The 14,151-nt window shown below is 32.8% G+C and overlaps 1 protein-coding gene across 1 annotated transcript; it reads left to right on the top strand.

Moving 5' to 3' along the window:
• The first annotated feature begins 1,462 nt into the window (after positions 1-1,462).
• On the top strand, positions 1,463-13,601 carry LOC140432299 (phenoloxidase-activating factor 2-like). The gene is made up of 4 exons (XM_072520121.1): positions 1,463-1,644; positions 7,160-7,216; positions 10,069-10,304; positions 12,476-13,601. Exons 1-4 carry the CDS (start codon positions 1,539-1,541, stop codon positions 13,052-13,054), a joined length of 978 nt encoding a protein of 325 aa, XP_072376222.1. The 5' UTR covers positions 1,463-1,538; the 3' UTR covers positions 13,055-13,601.
• The last annotated feature ends 550 nt before the right edge of the window (positions 13,602-14,151 follow it).

The raw sequence follows: 14,151 nt of genomic DNA, 5'->3' as shown, positions 1-14,151 counted from the left end.
AGTATAATATTTACGTTGCGCCATTTTCTCCGAAATACACACATACGTGAAGCAAAGCAAAGTAAAGACTAACAGTAATCAGTAATCTAAAAATAAAATATTGTTTATGTATTTAGCTGGCCGATGACAGGATATGATTTCAATACATAGCAGGCCGTGTGGGGTAACGAAGGTACCCCAAGTAATTAATTTCAATTTTAGTAGAAAATTAAAATTAAATCTAATAATTTTTATAAAAAGGATTTAGTAATGTATTTTCTAAAATTACCTGGAGGAACAAAAAAATAAAAATATTTAAAAAAGTTATAATAACAAAACCGCATCTGGTGTACCTAAAATACCCCGCACAGTCACGGAAAGGTTAAACAGAATATGAGCAAAACAATACCTTTGGCTTAGTCGTTTTGAGACTGAAAATGGTGGAGTTAAGTTTGCACCCATCTTTAAATTACCCGTTGTTTAAAGCAGCTTGTTAAAGCTACCTTAAAACAAATATTTAATCAGCGTCTAAGCTCAAATCCAGCTGTAAAATCATTTAGCTTTTGACGCTAATTTCTACACTTTGACCTACTGGATTTTTTGTATATCTATGAAATAAACCCTTGTTTTCATTCATTTGAGATATTTTTTCCTTTTAGTCATATCGTAAATATACACGGTTACTACGAGTAGTATTTTAAATACTTGTGCAGAAGCTACCTTAAAATATATGATAGTAAAATGCCCTTTGAAGGAAATGTGTATGGTTAGAGAAAGGCGACGAGAGATGGATATCGTGTGAATAAATCTAGAGATGTCGCTTAGGAAATTCGTGACGGACTTCTTCAAAGCCGAAACAAAAAATATTCTTATTACCAAAATAGTAGCTAATCTTTGGTAATGGGTAGTAACCAAAAGAATGTTTTATCTACATTTATTACTATAATCCAGTTGGTGAAAAGACAGAATAGGTAAAGCATTTGACAGAGTCGGGCAATAAGGACTCCTCTATAAAATGAGCAATCTGGGTTACAGCGAGGCGATGACATGGCTTCTTGCGTCATACCCAGCCAATAGAACGTTCAGAGTGGATCTCAATATGTGGTCACTGAAGATACGGTACTACAAGAAGAAGAAAACCGCAAATTTTGTAGCCTATGCTTTTACAATTGTTCTCCATGAAAGTTTTCCAGCACCATCCTCAATATATCATCTTAAAAGCAATAAAATTTTATTTTAAAAGTTTATTAAAAATCCAGCCTAATGCTCCATAGATTATAGTACAGTATTGCCTACTAATGGCCTTTAGTTTTTTGATCTCACTTTTTAAAGTTTACATCTCTATTTCCCTTTTAACTTTTATTTTATTGCAATCTAATGCAATAATAATTTTACCTTCTAACTTATGTGATAATTTATCAGGTATACATTAATTAGGAGAGTTATACCGGACTATGATAAAACCTTGAAATCTCCGATCCATCAGTATATCTTGTTCGCTATGAACTAAATTTTTAGTTTTCTCTGGTGACTTTGAAATATTAGTTATTATAAATACTATGATTTCCATAAGATTTACGAAAGGCGTTATTCTTTACGTCCTTGGGTTGTGGTTAACTGATTTTACATTAAATGCAGGAGTAGTCAGCATGAATACGGAACCAGGTAAGTTCCTCTTTAATGAAAATTGAGCTGTTACTACTATTAATATACAACTATTCATGGTCAATCATGTGAGCGTCTATCTGAGGTACTATCGCAATAACATATAATTTTTTGTATGTTACGTTTCTACAATGACTTGTAAATCATATATTTGCACTAATTAATTTTAACATTTTGTTGAGTTGATTACTTATACACGGTGACAAATTTTGTCATCATTTTTTGGAATTTGCAAAGTCCAACGATCTACTTCAGGAGTTTATTTCAAATTGAAAATAATGTATTCAAGATTCTCGTTTATAAAATAGTTCTTGTGACAATGAATAACACGAGATGGTCCAATAGGTCTAATATTTGCGCGATGTTACCGTGAATATTTCGACTTATAAGGCCACAGCGAAGTAATTCCAAGTTACATAAATATTTTTAAGATTCTCTATGTGACTTTAATATCTTTCACATAATTCCAAGAAACTATCCAAGTCCTTGAGATCTGATATCAGACTACTTCTCAGAGAAGCTTTCAATAAAAAAATTTAATCTAGCATTTATCTAAATATATATCTAGATTTATAGATAAATAGTAAATAGTAATTCTTACATTTACATTATACCCACGCAAATACAATAAAAAAAATTAGAAGATAGAACTTCATGTTTTATACAGCTTTTGCTCGGTGTATGGTAAAGAAGCATTCAACACAATAATGTTTTTTACAAAGTATATACATTGCCATTTACTTCACGCACTTTTATTTGTTTGTAACTTTTCAGCCGTCAGAATTTTTCAAATTTTCGTAACAAACAACATATCTCAATCTTGAATTAGTTTGCTCCAAAGCATGATTTTCGGTGTTACCTTCGGGTTTATGTTCATCTATATCGTCTGTTCCAATGGGTAATAACGAATAACACAGTTTTTCTTTGAAATAGGTTATGGACAATTTTTCTTGTGTAACTTCCTTGTAGACCAAGAAAGCGTTTACAACTGCAGACCCCAATAATAATTCGGTGACAAGCTTTCTGTACCATTTTGTTCCTCTGCGTAGACAGTGAGAATATGCTTTTATTTGGTCAGACAGGTCAATGTAAGATTTAGCTCCGTTATAATTGATTATTGCTTTGGGTTTTTCTACTGCACCACCTCTTTGCAATACTTCTTTTGGATTATCTCTATGAAGAGTGCTGAGCATAAGCTGATTCCTCTTGTCACGCCATTTATACATATATTATATATGACCATACGTAATTCCGATATCACTTTCTCTGGCATATATTTCTCTTGGTTTAAATTTTTTTTGGCTCACCTCTTTAGGATTATATTTTCAGTTGCTACGGAGGGTGCCCACCAGATGTGTCTTTCGTTCTAATAATTTGGTTGCCAAGAAAACACTTGTATAATAATTATCCGTATACAGTTCTCTACCAGAATCCAGAAGATCGTCCATTAGAGTAAACACTACATTCGAAGATGCTTGACCGCCATTTTCGGTATCCGCTCCACAATAAACTCGAAGATTATAAGTGTGCCCTCCTTTCGTACACAACTTGTAGTTTTATACTGAACTTGTGCCTTTTATTTTTTATGTATTGCCTAAATCGTAGTAGACCACGAAATGGTACCGTGGTCTCGTCTAGCACACTTTTTTACCAGGCGTTAACACTTTTTAAAAGTTTTTTAAAAGAACTGTAAGGAGGGGAGTAATTTTGCGAAGTCTATCGTCTGCAAAAGCATTATTATTATTATCGCTAAAATGCCACTTACTTAGCAATAACTCAAAACGGTTCCTCGACATAAGACAACTGATTTCATTTTGATATAATAATGATTTTTTCCAATACGATCGTATAGTCGGCAATTTATCCATAAAAGGATACCAATAAACCTTTCCATTTCCACATGATCAATTGAAGTCCACTTTTTGATTCGCGATTTTTGTGTCAGTTCTTCTTTCGCCAAACACTGCTCGCCATAGAGATTTATTTCGTTAACCATGAGAGTGATCACTTCGTCACAAACAAATAACTTAAAAAAACTATAGGGATCCCTAATTATATAATCTTCATAGATTTGAGCTTTAACTCCTGTATCTTTTCCATCAAAGTCGAAATTCTTAAAAGATGATCCGTCAACAGGGTTCCATTATAAGTTATTTAAGTCAATTAGGTCATCTTAATGATTACTTCTATTTTCTGGGTCTCCAAATCTCCAACATCATTAGAGTCAGATAAACTATTTGATTTGCTTGAAGATGCTCCGGAATCCATTATAACATTTACTTCTTGACATACTTTACGTTTTTTTAGGACAAAAACTTCACTAACATCTCTATTTTCATCTTCCGAGTCACTCGAAGCTTGCGAACTAGGAGAGTAAGCATCAGATGAATAAACATCACCTATTATTACAGAATCACTTTCCTCATCCGACATTAGTTCATCCCACAACTGTAAAATGCGTATCTGCCATTTTTCGTAATCTCCCATTGTGCGTACACCTTATTTACATTTACTTTACCACACTGCTATTCTCGAAAACTCTGTTCATCTAAGGAGCTAAGGACCAATAGACTGGCTTGCATGAGTCGCTTGATTCTCGAGACGGTTACTTTGTACTTGAAAACCAGGCAGTGCCATGGCACCACGTATGTACCACATGGGTCCGTAGAAGCAATATAAATTCTTTGGGCCGCGTGGCACAAACCTTAGGACACAAAAAAATCTTTCATAATTCACAAAAAAAAAGACAGATACCCAAAAATATTATTCAAATAGATTATAAAATACCTTCGCAAACGTAGACTATTACAAAAAAAAAATTGGTCCAGGGACCAACAATTTTCATTGTATGGTGTCGCTTAAGGTGTTAAGAAACATATTTCTTCAGTAGTCCACTGTTTTTTGGAAACTCTACCACCTTCAAACACGATATATTAAGTTTTACCGTTGTTTTACTAAAACGTGTGGGTTATGTATAGAAATTCTCCGAATCAAAACAACAACTACTTTGGTACAAAATTCGTATTTAGACTAATAAAGCAACAATAATAAATACAACATGACCATTTTCACTAAACAAACACTAGTTTCGAAACATGTCGAAACCCTTTGATTTTATGGTTTGCCAAACCATACCGCTCCCTAGCGGGATCCAAAAAAGAGAACTACAACTGTTGCAAAACAACCAAAGTTTTCAAAAGTTTGCGAAAAGTTTCAGTTTTGTTTTATTCGGCATTAGTTTGTGCTTTGTTTTTGTTTTGTCCGTTTAGTGAAAACAAGCCATTGGGTTTTTATTTTTGCGATTGAACATTAACATGGCTGCATTTCTATTTTAACTGAATACTAAACACTTCGCTCGATTAAATAATAAGTATAATGACTAAAGTGATACTTATGTACGCTTTTTCACTACGAAATTAAATTAGGACTTACTTATCTGGCGCATATTCTAGTTCGCTCCGGTCGTCAAATTTTAATACTCTACAGAAAAGGATCACAAGTAAATTCGCTCCTGTCATATATTTCTTAAAAAGATAGTTTAAAAATGCCTTAAGTAGGTAAATAATGAATAATAATGAATAGTCAAGGTCAGCGTAAATAGAGAATGTTGTCTTCATAAAACATTTTATTAATAAAAATTTTTAATAAATATATCTCAAACTTTGTAGTTAGCTAAATACAAAATTACTTCTAACCTAAAATTCTTAACGGTATTATCCTAAAGTATTATAATATTAGAGCTCATATTCACTTGTTCAATATTTGATTGGGTGTTTCCGTGTCAGAAATTGGAAATGATATATTACTTAAAAAAGATTGGTAATTATCTGATATTTTAGTTACGGTTTGAATGTCGTTAGTCCGTCATGGAGAAATTTGAAATAAGTTAAATATTGAGCGAAAAGGGCAAGTCGATGCTGGTTATTGACAATTACAAGTATAACTTTCTTAAAATGCTTGCTAATAGTATCAAACGTTGGCAAGAAAGAAATTGCAAAGCATTCGTTATACCTCTAAATATTTGTAAAAGTGTAGTTGAATGTAGTGATAACCACAACCATAAAAGTTTATTAAAAACATAAGCAAATATTAAGTAATGGTGTTAAACGGAAGGCAATGAACGATTTATGTGAAAAATCGTTGAAGTCGAAGCACACCCAAATTAAACGAAGTGGCACTAAAACTGTTACTGTAAAAGATGTACATTTAATTAGAAAAAATATTTATAATGGCAGAAATCAAGTTAATCCCAAAATTTCGCAGTGCGTGCAGGAAGTACATGACTCATTGAACTTCGTGGAAGTGACAACCAATCAAAAAGAACAATTTCTATTAAAAAATGATTCGGTACAAAAATTTGTTGCTTTTTTGTGTATCCAACTTAACATTTTTAAGTAAATTAGAAACAAATTTATATTGATGGAACTTTTAAATGAACACTATATGCTTTTGACATTATTTATATACACAATATACAAAAAGAGGTCCGTTTAATTGCTTATCTTTAATAGCCGGCAAAATGCATGATTTAGCTAAGTAATATTTTCTTCTGATTTCCATGATTCATGGCATATAATATTCTCACCTAAAAACAAGTAAACCGTCGTTGCTATAATTAAAATAATATAAAATAAAATTATCTTTTGTAAATACTATTTATTTAATTAAAATCATTTTCCCTACTTTTCATCTCTTGTTTCGAATGAACACTTTTGGTCAATTACGTTAAAAAACATTAATTTTAATTCATGTCTGTGGAAACGAAAATACAAATAATACAACCCTGGATCGTGATTGTGTTAGTCCTGGCACGCCGCGCTTCTATCGTCCATAAGAAATATATAGCCCTATCTCCGCAATGTTATTTTCTTAACGTGGAACGCTCTTATAGAACTTAGTAGATAAATACTAATTCGGCTTAACCATGGGACCGAACTAGTATAAGATCTTCGCAGCGAACTAACATATAATTAAAAGGGTTTTTTGATCTCGGTGGTGAACTATTTAGTGTGATCTGCCTGTCTGATATGTAACAGCTTTTACTTAGGCCAACTTTATTATGTATGCTATGATTACGTGAGAAAGTTGCGTGGGCATTCGGCTTCATATTTTTTGGAGGCTAATTAATTATGAGTTACAGATAATTCATATACGTAACTAAGTCTAGTAAATAAAAAAATGACTTCAAAGAGAACTGCTGCTTGAGGAAATAATCCAAGGTATTCATGAATCAGTAATTATTATTTCCTACCTTATTTGTAATGTTTTCAATGTTATTAAAATAAATCTTTTGTTTTAATGTTTAACTAACGTCACAAATTAACTATTTTATACAAATAGCGTGAAATCAACTCTTGCGTGAATCTTGGGAACTTTATATTCCCAAGTAGTAACCTTCCGGATATTTTTCATTACGTTGTTTATCTTACTAATATTTTTTTTTAATTCTCTTCTTTCAATCTCAATTTCAATTCAAATATTTAAGTAATATATAAAATAAAACATTGATTTACAGATTCCAATTTAAGATGTGGTCAAAGAAATAAGCGAGGGGCGGGAAATCAATTTTCAGGTAGGTAACTTTAGAAATTTGTATTACTCACCTCTTTCCTGTTGTCCTTTATTTGTAAATAATGGAGATCACATCGATTCATTTATATTAATTTATTACTGTTGGCTCACTTGACTCGCCTTATTAACAAACTGTATCAAGATAACATGGTCGAATCGACGGATGCCTATCTGACGAATGTACTTTGAAGAAGGGAGTACGCCAAGGATGCGTTTTATCCATATTAATATTTAACACCCATGCAGATTTCATAATGCGCAGAGTGTTGGATGATTGGGAGGGAGGAGTAAACCTAGACGGTTTTAAGATATCTAACTTGCGTTTCGCAGACGATACTACACTTCTAGCCTATAGTCTAGAAGAAATTACTAACTTATTAAAAAAACTCGACATAGAAAGTCCCAAGTTTGGACTTAACTACAACAAAACCAAAATCATAGTTATGAATCGCCAACAACACTATCCTGAAACTCAAACTTGCGGAGTTCTAGTTAACAACACAGGCATTTGTGAACCCCAGATTCAAAAACGCATACAACTAACAAGAGCAGCAATGACTGAACTAAATGGGGTAGAGCGATCACATCGTCGAGCGATGATCGTCACATTAGGATGACAAACAAGAGGGGACTCGTTTCAAGTCTGGTCTTTTCCATATTTTACTATGCATGTGGAAGGTGGACAGTTAAAGAATCAGATAGACGACACATAGACGCTTTTGAAATGTGAATATGAAGATGACTGCTTCGAATTCCATGGCCAGCTCGCCGCATGAACGTTTCGCTTCTAGATGAAATTAAACCCAATTAGCGTCTCTCTAATAATGTTTACTCAATAATTTTAAAATTCTTTGGTCATATCCATCCAAGCGATCACAGAAGGAAGGCCTGAGAGTCAACGTCAACGTGGCGGCAGATCTCCACAGCTGGCAGCGATGGGAAAACCATTTTATTATTTGAACTTTTTCTGTGGGAGTATAAACAGACTTGTTGTTGACAATTAAAGATCCACGCTGTTGCCATTTATAGAGTGTATATCTAATTTAAAACTTAACATACTATATATATATATATATATATATATATATATATAAATATATATATATATATATATATATATATATATATATATATATCCACTTGCAAGAGCAATTATAACTTGCAACGAACTGAAGTTATTAAATTTCCCTTGTAATCTTATCTGGGAATCGTTGGATATACCACAAAGTGTTCTAGCTACAAATATTATTATCCCTAAATACCCAAACGAATTTTGCTACACTACTCTTAAAGAAATCTTAAGTGGCTATTCAGATCATATTGTGATCTATACAGACGGATCAAAATCACCAACATGTACAACCAGTGCTTACTTTGTACCAAAAATGAAGATTAAAAAATCTTTTGTTTTTAATAATCAATCCAGAATTTTTTCTGCTGCAGCATGTACTATATACAAAGCCCTTCAATTGTGCTGTGAAAACCAGTGGAACAAAATTGTCATATGCAGTAATTCACTGTCAGTATTACTCTCCTTGCAAAACTTTAAATTCACAATCAATAGCAATATATTCATATTAGAAATTTTTCAACAGTTACTAAAACTATCAGATCCATATGGTACTAAATTTCTATGGGTTAAGGGACACTCAGATATTGTTGGCAATACTATTGCTGATTCTATAGCTAAAAATCCATTACAGCACCCACATATGGTGATAGAAGAATTTAACACATGTGACCTACTTGCCTATATCAAACAACATATTAAATTTAAATGGGACAGACAATGGATTCAGTTTGGTGAAAGCAGGGGCACTAATTTATACAAATTATAACCAACAGTAGATGTAAAACAATTTTACAAAGATGTCACACTAAGCAGAAACACAGTGTCAACTGTCTTAAGATTAAAAGTAGATCATGGATGTTTTCCGAAACATCTACACAAAATAGGAGTTCTCCCAACAGACCGATGTGAGTGTGGAACTAGTATAGCTGATTTAAATCACATATTCTTCAACTGTCCACTACATCGTAATACAAGCACGTGGCTGCTAAAAGAATTGATAAAGGGTAGAGGGTTTAAGTACACCATTAAACGTAAATCTTCTATTAAGTGAAAACAAGTTAAAAATCTTTAAAATAATTATATTTCTTGTAAAAATTAAATTAAAGGTATGAGTGTAAAATTGATCGTATACGTGAACATTTCCTTTGTATGTTTACCATATATGTTGCCCACCTACCTAACCGTGGTTTATGTCTTGTTTGTTACAATAAAGTCGCTCTGATGAATCCCTGAGCGTGGAAAGTGTCCTTGTACAATCCTGTATGAATGAATACTAATATTTATATGTAATTACGTGGCTAAAGGTTTCAAGCCAAAGCCATTAAAATATATATATATACATATACATATAATATAAAATTAGTATTTCTTGGGTTTAGGTTCAATAAAATATATATTACATGTGTAACTAGATTTTATTTTCCATAGCAATCAACGTTTCGGCAGGAAACCCTTGCCTTTGTCAAGATTCAAAACGTAAAACGGGACACAGACATTAAACCTGCCGAAACGTTGATTGCTATGGAAAATAAAATCTAGTTCCACATGTAATATATATTTTATTGAACCTAAACCCAAGAAATACTAATTTTATATTAAATATAGTACCGTTCAAGAAACTCAAAACATATATATATATATATATATATATATATATATATATATATATATATATATATATATATATATATTCATATATGTATATAGTGTGTGTGTGTGTGTGTATGTGTATATGTGTGTACTTATACTCTCTTTCGACTAAGTTATATTTTTCCTTGCAGGCGCCCAAGATGGGCAAACTCAATTTGGAGAGTTTCCTTGGATGTTAGCTATTATGAAAAACTTACCTGGCAAGGATTTATCTTATAAATGTGGAGGATCCCTTATTAATCCTCATGTTGCTCTGACAGCAGCCCATTGCGTCACCGACAACAATACCGAAATCCAATACAGTGTAAGAGCTGGATTATGGGACATGGATCTTTTAGTTGAAATCCTTCCGCATGAAGACAGAGAGGTAATTAGTTCACATCTTAGATTAATTACTTTACAGGTCTGAAAATAAAAATAAACCATACTTATATAATGATAATGATATAACTACTAATATTTGATTAAACAGCATTTTTTTTTATTTACTTTTCTTCTTTTATGATTTAGTTATTGTGATTTCTATGAGGTATAAGGTTTATTTATACCTCCAATCTCATTTATTACGCGTATAAAAGCTAGATTTTATATCTAGTTCTTGAATCGACGAACTAATTGTCTTTGTTATGTAGACTAAAGTGTTACTGGTAAAGTTAGGTATTATTTGTGGCAGCTCGATAAAATGAATTATTTTATTTTTGTACTGTTGCAGGTATATTTATCATTTTCACTCAATTCTTATTAAAAACAAGCGATTTGGTGTATGAAGACTTAATACATAACGATATAACGATCCTCTTCACAATATGTCCTACCTTAACCGTTTAAAATATGGAGACTAAAAATAGAACAAATGTCGCTGCATAATCACTGTTGTGGTATCTCATATCTAACAGCACAAGCCGGGATTACCCAAGTTCCATTTAGGAGATCATAGTAGACCACTCCCAACATGGGAAAAGTGGATCAAAACACAAAACTGACCTTTAAAATACACCAAAAAGTAAAAGTAATGACACGAACACAAAGAAAAAATCAAAAAATATTGCAGACAGGAAAAATTGTTTTGCACTTAGAAAAAAAAATATATTATGTAGTGAATACTGTTGGATATTGAATAGATTGTATTTTTATGGATGCTGACTGGATGAAAAAATCACTATAGAACTAGATGATAACTATAATAAGTGAGAAATTAATTTTAAATACACAAAATTACAAAATAAACTAATGTCTCATACTGCTGTTGTTTCAATGACATTTTTGGCGTCCTTCTTCGTGGACAGAAAAACTAGAAACTTCCAATGCGCCGGAGGATAATGGTCGCTTTGGATTAGAATTAAGGCATTTTCATTGAGGTTGCCTTAACTTTTTTGCCATTTTTGTCGAGTTTGAATATCTGCAATAAATTCTTTTATTACAGAACAAATATTTCTTTACCAAAAATATTAACAAATTTGTGTATCTGGAAGAGCAGCAAGTAACGGTCTGATAAGAAGGAGGTTAACCGAGGTTAAACAGCATAAATCGTTAGGATCAACATTTGTTCCTAAAGGATACAAGGGTCTATAATTCAAGTTCGTCTCAATTTAATAAAGAGCTGTGATAAATTCTTCGAAAAATAGATGATCGTTCGGAAGTACATGTTTTAATTCATGCTTAACACACTTTACTCTAGCCTCCCATAGGACTCCAACATTTGGAGCATATGGAGGACTGAATGACCATTCTATAAAATCTTTAGAAAGCTCGAATGTTATCTTGTCTTGATTTAAATGAAAAATCTTGTTAATTCACATTTGGCGCCAACAAAATTTTTGCCGTTTTCGGAAAAGATCTTAGCGGGTCTTCCTCTTCTAGAAACGAAGCTTGTAAAAACGCTTCAGTTGAAAGACTAGATACAAATTCTAAATTAATTGCCTTGATGGTCATGCAAATAAAGACGCAAAAGTAGCATTTTTCTAAATTGAAACCGCGACCTTTGCGATCCCTGATCTGAAAGGGACCAGCATAGTCTACGCCTGTGACATGAAAGGAGTTAGAAATCGAAACCCGCTCGCGTGGTAAATGTTTCCTGTACCTGTAGTAAATTAAACAAATTTTCCTTTTTGTTTTTTTTTAATGTTTGTATTTTGAGCACGATTTCCGAAGTGGAAATTGAAACGTCAATAAACGTACTTTAACCTTTAATTGTGGCTTATTCCCATTTAAATAGTAATTGCATTGCAAATGTTATCTAATCCTAAAATTGTTTAAAGCTTAAAAATGACAATTTTTGTTAATATTAAACAATTTGTCTACATAGTTATATTCTCAAATTACAAGAACAGTATGTAAGATTTTGAAATTTTTCCTAATTTTTATGTAGCAATTGCGCTCTCATAGACATCAATTTCTTAAAATAGACCAGGAGTTTTTTGACGTCTTGACCATCATGTTGTTATCGTTTATTTATAACACTTATTGGTTGATGGCCTGAAACAAAAATTGTTTTGTACTATTGTATGTCTTTTCAATAACAATAATTATCTTTTATAGGTAAAGAAGATAATAGTTCATCCAGATTTCATACCCCAAGCTTTATACAACGATGTTGCCCTCTTAATTTTAAAAACGCCATTAACTTTAGCCGAACATATCCGTACAGTGTGTTTACCACCACAAGATTTTCCCTTGGATTCTAGCATGGGAAGAGCCTTCGTTTCTGGTTGGGGTAAAACTAAATTCAATAATGAGATTCTTGATTCCGCTACCATTCTAAAAAAAACCGACGTACCAATAGTTGATAGAGAAAAATGTGAAGAGAACTTAAGAAAGACTCGACTAGGACCTAACTACAGGATGCACGATAGTTTTATATGCGCAGGTGGCGAAGCTAACAAAGATGCGTGCAAGGGAGATGGCGGCAGTCCATTAGTACTTCCAGTAGGGGAAGATAATGCTACCTATTTTCAGGCTGGTATTGTGGCATGGGGAATAGGCTGCTGGGAAGAGTCTCATCCCGGAGTGTATGTTAATGTGGGTAAATTCAGAAACTGGATAGATGAGCAAATGAAAAATAATAACTTTGATGAAACTACGTATCAATATCAACGAAAAGTTGAATTGATCGATTAAAAATTTAATATCAAATTTAAACTAAATAATAGTATTAACCTGCTCCCTACCAAGCTGGTCCCATAGAAACTTCAATGTGCCGCTTAACCGGCCCATCGTAGCAACCGTTCTGTACTTTAGTTACCAAGTCTGATAATAATAGCTGGAAGAACCCAAACCCTTTAAGCGTAGGACGATGTTGTGCAAATGGTTCATTATATCAAAAATTATTTTATTTGGTCATGTTTGAAATCTCCTCTCATATCAGAGGGACAACCGATGGTAGGACTATCTCCCTTTCCAGTATGTATTGACTCCATAGAAACAAAACACATTTCTTAGGATTGGTCTATATGGAAAATATGCTTGACAGGGATAACGAAACGTAGGTATCCTAAACAGAAAAATGCCCTCAAAAATTAAACAAAATTTTCATTTGATAATTCTGATCCTAAATGTTGTTTGAATTTTATTATCGCGCGCCATAATAAATTTATGCAAAATTATATTATAAATGTAATTTACAGATTGATTAGAAAAATATTTCATTAATTATACTTAAAAACAATTTTTCGTTTTATTTACCTTTACCACTTTTTTAATAAAATAAAATTATATTAACTATTTCCTCAGCCCTTATAATTAAAGTGTTAAATACACTGTCCCACATCCCATTGGAGAAGTCCACACATCGTGACGTCTTCAGGGTGATTAACACAAGAGAACTCCTATTAAACCAGATATCCTCAGTTAAAGTACTCCCAACACAAATAGCTCACCTCAAAACCACCCACCCGATCAATCACGTTGAGCTACAGAGAAAGCTCAGTGAGGGTGACCCTAAAATACAGATTTCACCCAAACACAAACCCACTTCCAGAAATCCCACCCGTCCAGCCACCCAGACATTTATGATAGTCGTTAAAGGTGTAGACAAGCTCTATACCGACGCCGACCTCACCAAAACCTTTACTGAGATGGACATCCCCGTATTCAGACTATGAAGGATTATATCCCGCGCCAACCTTCCCACTACCTTCGTCAAGTTGATCACTTTCAATAAACTTCAATAAACGTCTACTAAAGTAGACGGAGATGCTGACACGAGGTATCTTTAT

The sequence above is a fragment of the Diabrotica undecimpunctata genome, chromosome 1 (assembly GCF_040954645.1).
Source record: "Diabrotica undecimpunctata isolate CICGRU chromosome 1, icDiaUnde3, whole genome shotgun sequence".
In the NCBI taxonomy this organism is placed as follows: Eukaryota; Metazoa; Arthropoda; class Insecta; order Coleoptera; family Chrysomelidae; genus Diabrotica; species Diabrotica undecimpunctata.
The sequence above is the reverse complement of the archived record's forward strand: the minus strand, read 5'-3'. Positions and strand labels throughout refer to the sequence as shown.